General features: G+C 33.7%; 1 protein-coding gene across 1 annotated transcript; it reads left to right on the top strand.

Annotated features, from left to right (window-relative positions):
* The first annotated feature begins 3,011 nt into the window (after positions 1-3,011).
* On the top strand, positions 3,012-8,064 carry LOC120068503 (NEFA-interacting nuclear protein). The gene is made up of 7 exons (XM_039020293.2): positions 3,012-3,241; positions 3,334-3,408; positions 4,646-4,703; positions 5,584-5,639; positions 5,722-5,784; positions 7,139-7,210; positions 7,602-8,064. Exons 1-7 carry the CDS (start codon positions 3,185-3,187, stop codon positions 7,860-7,862), a joined length of 642 nt encoding a protein of 213 aa, XP_038876221.1. The 5' UTR covers positions 3,012-3,184; the 3' UTR covers positions 7,863-8,064.
* Positions 8,065-8,857: the final 793 nt, after the last annotated feature.

Below are 8,857 nucleotides of genomic sequence, written 5' to 3'. Positions count from 1 at the left end.
TTCCCAACTCCCAAATCAGAAAAATCCCCAAAATGGTAGGCTTATTGAGTTGACAATCTAGCCATTCTCACTCATACTAATCAAAGGACCGCCCTCAAAGGTAGGAGTTTCCAAAACACTCAGGATTAAGGTCATATCACCGATGGCCATTTAGATGAGATGTAAGTCTCAAGTATCAACGACGTTATATAAAGAGATGAATCATCTTGTGGTCTGATTTTATACAAACTCTTTGTATAGGACACTCCCACTCACATGTCTCCACATGAGTGATCAGGATCAACCATCTGTAGTAGTTCACAACACTTGTAAACCTCTACAAAACGGCCGTATCCGTAGTGTCACAAAGATCATGTATCCCTCCTTAATCTTTATACTATAGACCTTTTTAGGATATCACTTAAGGCATGATCCACTTATATATCTCATATACATGCTTAAGTTTACATACAATAACCATGGATCTTTGTTTATTGGGTATGAGTAAATGCAACATAAAATAACTTTTATTTTATTCATTATTCATAACAATGTATACAGTGTTTTCAAACTACGAGACTCCGAAAGAATTAGACACTAATCCCAACAATTTTATCCCTAACTTTTCCATGATTTGCATCTTTATTAAGTACAATGCTTGAACTCGTAGCCAAATTTCAAATTCCAATAACAAATTTTTTAAAGCTATTTATTTTTTAGTTTCTAAATTTTGCCTTGGTTTTTTAAACCATGGGTATGAGTAGATAACAAATAAAGAAATTTGAAGGTGAGAGTAATGTCTATAAGCTTAATTTTCAAATACAAAAACTCAAAATCCAAATCATTATCAAACAAGACCTTAGTAATTTGGTATTTTGATTTTAGTAGTTTTAGAAACAAAATTTTATAGACTTTTGTCATAATTTAAAAATGATCAATCTTTTCACTAAACTAGTATTTTAATCTTAAAGTACAATTGCAGTCCAATGAGCTATTATTTTATACAACAATTTGAAAAAATAACTAGAAGAAAGAGAAAGTGTATTTTAAAAAACATTATGTAATTAAACTAAGGGCCTATTTGGAATAACTTAATTTTTTTTTTCAAGAACTCATTTTTATTTAAACACTTTTGATAAAAACCCATTAAAATAAAAACACACGTGTTTGGCAACTCTTTCTAAAATGTATTGCTTGTTTAGTTTGTTATATACTAAAAGTATTTTTTATTAATGTTTTTCATGCTTGGTGATGACTAGAAGTTGACCCGTTGTGGTTGCCAAAGTTAGCAGCCAGAAGTTTGCTTGTGGGGATCATCAGAAGTGGCAGTTGGAGGTTAGCCGGCGATGATCTAGATTAAATTAGAAAAAAAAAGGAAAAAAAGAGTAACCCATGGGCCTATTCAAACTCATGTGAAAATGATTTAGGAACTTGGCTTCCTAGATCCTTGTCCCAAATAAGGGTTGGGCTTAACATGCTTAACCTATCCAAGTCCAACTCTTAAAACAAACACTCCGTTAAATGTACCATATTGTAGAAAATTGAAACTTCAAATGATGAAAATTGAACCTTCAAACTTATATAATTGTAAAAATGATAACAATCATATAAGTTTGAAGATCGTATAAGTTTGAATGGTTGATTTTTACCATTAAAAGTTTGAGGATATAATTGCAACTATTACCATATTTTTATGGTGGTTTTTGAAATTTGTCCTATATTTTCTAAAACATGATTTAAAGGAGTGAATTTTGGGATTTTTGTACGAATGGTCCCTTTTCAAGGGCCCGAATAAAAATTAACCAAAAGTTTTGAAAACAACAAATTCTGGCATTTTGCTTGCGTCAATGTCGTGCAAAATTACTATTTTGATCTAAGAATGCATGCGTCCAGATTTTTGCTTATCGCCCTTTCTATCCTCCTTATCAATTCACTTTTCTATGGTTAGAAATATTTTCACTCATGGTTTGCACCCCTTCTATCCTCCTTCTCAATTTGTTTTCTCTATGGTTAGAAATCTTCTCACTCTTGTTTCTCGCTCTCCTTATTTCTAAAAAAAATTGTAGACTGAGTTGAAGAAGAAGCAATGAAGAATCGAAGGAATTGATTGAAGGAGTGGAAGAAGAATCAAAGATTTGATTATATATATATATATATATATAAACAGCTGCCAATTATATTTAAGAAAATAAAGAAAAAAGAAAGCCGTAAATCGAAGAAGAAGGAAGAAGTGTGACATTTAGGTCAATGTATATGAACTATAGCAAGAGGAAAGAGAATAATAGAAATACCAAGAAATTTTAAGACTTAAATGTTTTGACAATATTGTACATTAGTAGTTGAATGTGTGTTAATAACTAAATACATTTTTTTATTTGACTATTTATCGTTTTGGTATGTTTTAAGGGGAGATGTTGATTTTGGAATTTTGTGAAATTTTATGTTCTAACTTATGCCCCTTTTGTATCCATTTCGTTTTTTTGTTTTTGGTCTTTGAAAATTAAGTCTATTTTCTCTCAATTTCTTACAATGGTTTTGCATATTTCTTTATTAATAGTTGAAAGCTACTCTTTTTTTAGTTTTCAAAATTTGGCTTGATTTTTTTTAAACAATTGTTAAAAAGTAGATAATAAAAGAAGAAATTTGAAGATGAAAGTAGTGTCTATAGGTTTAGTTTTCAAAAACAAAAACCAAGAACCAAATGAATATTAAACGGGGCTAAGTTTTGGTTGTTGAGAAAATTTGTATAATAATTAAAAAATAAGAATACCCATATGAAAAAAAGAGAGTATATTTATACAATTTATTTTAAAATTGGTTTTTTTCGAATTTAAAAAAAATTCAATAAATTGGTCAACATTAAGAACATTATTATTATTATTTTAAATTAAAAATTAAAAATATTTTTATAATAAGGTATTAACAACTTTTGTTCATATATTAACCCTACAAGTATTTTTGAACTTTGTAAAGGTTAAAGTTATTTTTGAAATCTCCAAAGTTTTAGGGATATATTTGGATATTTATAATTTAGCCTAAAATCAAACATAGAATTAAATTACATCGGTTCGGTTGGGTGGGGTTCTCTAACTTCAGAATTAAGGGGGAAAGTCGAAGGAGGAAAAAGAGAACTTGCAGGGAGTCCCTTGTTAGCCTTTTATTTTCGGTGAAATTTTGAAGTGTTCGTACTGGAGGGCAAGCGAGAATGGAGGATGAATCTACGCGAGCAATTAGGCTTATGAATTTCGTCTCCGAGGAACAGGTTTTCCCTCGTCCCCTCCATTCCTTTGATTAATTCATACAAGACTTTGGATTCTCCTTTTCAAATGAATGCAAACACATTGATTTTTGCAGTTAGATGAAGCCAAGAAAACAAGGGGCGAACGAGTTGAGGATGGCACTGCTCAAAGAGACAGACCCCTCTTCGAGGTTCTTCAACATCTATTCACTTCTGCACGAATATAAATTCTTTTAGTAGAACGAAAAGAAAATATTTGTTTTCTTAGATGGGGACCGGGGTAATGAACATTTAGGTTTCTGGAAGAACCTCCTCACCTTCAGTGTTTTTCAAAGCTCAACCGCAATAAAGCGCCATAGTTTTCTGGGACTTAAGCACAAGGTGTAGAAAAAAGTGCGAACTTTTTTTTTTTTTGTTAGGCGTACTATATGTAAAAGTATTACGTTAAACAGAAAAAGCATGGTCGAATTAGAAATGTGGAAAAAAGACCCCTAAACACATTTTGCATCTAGCTTTTAGTAAATTTGTTTTCTTACTTAATGAAGAAGGAAAAGACTATTACTATTTTCTTAAAATACCCCAAGGCTCAGGGCTTTGAGCCTTGGGGCTTCACAAAAGGCACGTGCCTGAGCCGCGCCATATTCTGTGAAAGGCGAGATGCCAAACCTACACCTTAGCCTAGACATCCCTAGGGGTGTGTCTGAGAGGACTTTTGAAAACACTGCTCACCTTCAGTGTAAACTTAGGTCATTGCATATATATCCATCATGTACAGTAAGTTACAGAAGCATATGAGTTGACCTATTGCAGCTTGCAAGTGGTGGGAGATCTTACTGAAAAATATGTCAGCTGGCTGTCATTCCAAACATTTGAGAACCAGTGGCTTGAGAGGCCTTTCTCATTTATAGCTCTGATGCCATATGAAACTTGGGTTTTGGGCTTTAGAGGCTTGGAGTGTCCCTTTAACAATGGGATTTTGGCATTTCATTGTTACTCAGTACCCAAACAAATTGAGTATTTAAGATAAGTAATATTAAGTTGTTGAGATAGAATTATGGATCACTGATAGTTGGTTGAGTTGTTTAACCAAGAGTAGTCCATTTACAAAATTGGATCGGAAGTATTTCTCAGTTTACACAGATTGACATTGAGTCTTATGCCATTATTCATTGTGAATGATATATTTTACTAGTTAGTACTCACTTTCTCTTCTATGGTGTAAATGTGTAAGTGATAACTATATTTTTAATATTAATACTTCAGTTGTTTTTGGTGGCCTAAATCTTTGTAAGGCCTATTTTGTAATCTTTCATCCTTCCCAATGATTGTAGTAATGTTTACATGTATGTACTCCGTTTATGAGCATTTGAATGCGTAGAATTAAGCATTTTTTTTGTTGTTAACTATGTTTCTCTTTTATGTTCACAGATTTTAAAGGAAAATAAAGACAAGCGGGATGCTGAATTTAATGAGCGGTTCAAGCACAGTGAGTGCTGAAGTGTAATATCAATCTTGTTCTTGATAATAACTCATTTAATTGTTATTATTATCTTTTTATTGAAAAAACTAGACTTTCATTTGGGGGTGGGGGGGCTCCAACCTAGTAAAATGAGACCTAGTGGGTAATTACAAAATGGCCTAGACAATGAACCAAACATTGTTGTTGGAACTTTCCCTTTCTTGAAGATTCTATTGTCTCTCTAGTCCCATAACTCCAAAGTAGCACACTCCGCAACATGCTACAAAAACCACAATTTCTTCCAAAAAAGTGGATGGAGGAGAAGCTCTCCAATTGTCACTTGCACCCCTAAGAAACCACCTCGAGCAAAACTACAACTTCAGAGGATATGATCAAGGTCCTCAATCGTCTTTCTGCAATGAATACAATATTGAGGCTTAGCCAAAGAGGACCCTCTAGCCGAGATTTGATCAAAAGTGTTAACCCCCCTTCCATATAAAACTTGGGCACACAAAGAACTTCACCTTGGGAATTTTTATGTTGCACACCGAGGAGAAAATAGAAGCACTAACTGGGGAGGGATTGTAGAAAGAATGACAATAAAAGCCTTTGGAAGAACTGACAATCTTCCCCCTCTCGGGCCTGAAGTGAAAATCACACCGAGATAAAAAAGCCAAGACCTGCGTTCATTTTTGAAATGTTGCTGAGATATCTAGTTTTTGGAAGTGTCTTTTAACCCCTCCATCCAATTGCCTAGAAAAAAAACCACATCTCAATGCACAAGGTGTGACCCATTTTCCTTATCAAGCTCTCCCATAAGAAATCTGTCATCAACTTCTCAAGAGCCTTACGTCCATGCCATCATGCAAGGATTAAAATTCATGCTTATTCAGCTCTTTTACTGCAGGACCACCAAAGGCTCTGGACGAGGATGAGACAGAATTTCTGGATAAATTGGAAATGGTGAGACTATTTGTTTTACACTCATTACCCATTGGCATCTTCTTTTTTTTTCTTCTAAATTTTATTGTTAATTGACATGCAGTCAAAGAGAGAACATGAAAGGCAAATGGCTGATGCAGAAGAACAAGAGCTCCGCAGTTTTCAAGTAACTATCCTGCTGTTCCAAATCAAGTGAACTTTCTATATTACTTGTGTTTCTTTTTCAAATTATTGATACATTGTATGCCAAATTTATGACATCAATTTGAAGAATTGTCTGCTAATCAACTTTAATTTCATATGTTAGTAAGTGGGGGATTATTGAGCATGCTATTGCTACACTATCTCCTTATTAGTAATGGCAGTCTGTAGTCCTCAATTAATGCACTATACTAAATAGCCGGAAAAATGTGCTCCCAGGTGTGCTTTGTGCACATCTGCAGGTGAGGCACCTTGGTAAGTGCATATCTCCTAAATTCCTAATTGAGTGCTGCAAATTTTCAGAAATAAATTTGGGTTAAAATTAAAAGTGAAAAGGCAAAGAGAGAGAAAGATGAGCTTACGCTGAAAAGTGTATATATATATATAGGTTTAACTCTTTCTGTCCGTCCTTCTCATCTAAAACACTCTTCTCCCTACCAATAGGCAATGGATATGGAGAAACACGGAAATGAGACTGAAGACAGATTTTGTGGCTACAAGTCTAATGAAGGAATATGGAAAGTGGACCTATGCAGTCTTTAGTGTCATGAGTTCTAATTTTAAGTCGTTGCATGGCTTCTGACCCTTTGTTCTTGAGAGATCCATACTACTTGAATTTTGTTAGTAATAGATAGTTAATCTTTTATCTTTTACATCTTATGTGCTGATTTTCTCTATTGTTTGCTCACTGAAGCTGTTAGTTTCTTTTGGCATTATGCTTAAGCTTTAGAGAATTTTATTATTGTACCAATTTATCGAATATTTGTATAGTAGTGCCCAACAGTTGAACCATTATCTTTCTCTATAGTCTGAATATATTACCACAGGAGATCATCCTTGTGGGACCTGGGTATAGTAGTTATCTCCAGCAGAAGTTTAGCTCTAAGATTAACAAGTCCTGAAAAAATAATGGCAGTTCTTCAGCGAGTTTTCAGCCATGAAGGAGGTTCATATCAAATGAATCAATTTTCCAATTTGGGGCAAGTGTTTCCCTTGTTATAGGTTAGGTACAGTAGCAGTGAGAAACATTGCATTTATTCTCCTAGTGTTGTGTATGGAGTGTGACCCTTTATTCTTTTAAGTTTGAATATTGTTGATGATAGCCTGTCTTTTCCCAACAAAATTTTAATAACTCATGAAGGGTGCAGAAAAATGAGCAACAGGTTTTTAATCAACTGTCACGCTTGTAATTCTGTTTTGGGTTGCCTGTTGCTTTCTGCTTAGTAATATTACTTCTTGTCCACAATGTATATGAGTTCTAGACGCAAGTGCCCACTCTAAATTTCTTCTCAAGCACTGTTTCTTGGTGTTCTTTTCAGGCAGCAGTAGCAGCACAATCTATTTTGTTGAATGAAGTGAGGGAAATAACCGCCCCTGCTCCAGCAGCTCAGGTTGGTTTAGTTCAAATTCTACGCTTATTCAGTAACTTTTGGTGTGAGTAGCCACGTGATGAACAATCAATCAATAATGGCACTGATATGTATTACTATTGATTTAGATTGCCTCCAATAGAAAGAACCATATTCATAAATTCTAAATATCAGCTAAAAAAAACTCACGGATATTATAGAATCTTATATTATTAGGCATTTTATTGAATTGTGAAGTGTGCTAAATGTTGGTGGCTAGCTTGTGGACGTGACTGCTATCTGATGTTTTTGTACACAAGGGTGTGAGTAAATTCATCGGACCGGTCTGTTCTTTTTGGTCAAGATGCGATCAAGCTGCTGTAATGAAGGTTCTGTTAAATTACCACCTAATGTCATCCTCAATTGTGTGCAGGAAAAGGCATCAGTTAGGAGAGAGACTCTGGTCATTCGACCCCCGAGTATGATTATTAGAGTAAAGCCACAGGCAAAGAAAGCAAGGATCGAACCTAGAAACCCAGAAAAAGCTGGTAGCACCACTGATACCAATAGTGATACCAAAGCAGACGAGCCTCCAGAATCAGCAAAAACACTTGATACCAATAGTGATAGGCCGCTTGAAGCTGCTGCTATAACAGGACTAGTTTCATATAGTGATGAAAGTGAAGAAGATTAGACAAATGAGTTGGCTATTAGAATTTCCGAAACAATCACCATATTGTATTTAATTTTTTGTGTTGAGGTTCTGAAATGATGAATCTTTTTCTGTAGCATGTCAACTTTGATTATATATGTACATCTTCTAACCAAATATTTAGACAATCCTCAAGGTTGATTTTTTAATAAATATTTAGAGGCTGGATTTCCATTGTGGTTAAGAGTTTGATATTTGACCAAGGCTATACTTATTCCAACTTACACTATTTTTTAATTATTATACAAATTTTAGAGAAATGGTAACGGATAGGGAAAATGATATTTGCAAGTCTAGCTAGGGTTTTCAAATATTGCAAATATAGCTAAAAAAAATAAATTTGATTTCTATCTTGTTATCATTCCAATCTTACCCTCAATTGTGTAGCAACAGATGTATTTGATATATTTTATATTTAACATATTAATCAACTGATATATTTTATTCTTGATATGGGCCAATCTATATACTTTATAGAAAGTAAATGCAATTGTTATATCGTAATTTTAATTGTCATTGTGAAAGCTGTTTTTGTGTTTCATTTTGACATGAAGTTTTTTTTAATGGTTTGATTTAGGTTTTGACGATAGTTTTCTTATGTTTTCAATTTTTTATCTGATTTTGATGGTATATCTTAATTGCATCAATTATGTTAACTAATATAACAAATATATAGCATATAAATTAATTTTTATATTTTTAAAATTTTGGTATGATTTAGATGACATGTAAGTTACATTTAAGGCGATATATCATAGGGGTATAAATGAGTTGGATTGGGTCGGGATTTCTTTTAAATCGACCCAACTTGACCTAGTTTCGGTTGTGTATGTACAAAATTCGACCCGGCTAGAACCAGGGTTGGGTCGAGTTAACCCCGAAATATGTGGTATATAATATTAACGCTCATTAGTTGAGAGGAAGTGGTTCTTCCGCAGAGAGGGATGTTAAAAAAAATAGGATTTTTGGACTTCTTC

This window comes from Benincasa hispida, chromosome 12, assembly GCF_027475165.1.
Source record: "Benincasa hispida cultivar pf3 chromosome 12, pf3_genome.v1.1, whole genome shotgun sequence".
NCBI classification, from domain to species: domain Eukaryota; kingdom Viridiplantae; phylum Streptophyta; class Magnoliopsida; order Cucurbitales; family Cucurbitaceae; genus Benincasa; species Benincasa hispida.
This window is presented reverse-complemented; position numbering and strand designations above follow the sequence as displayed.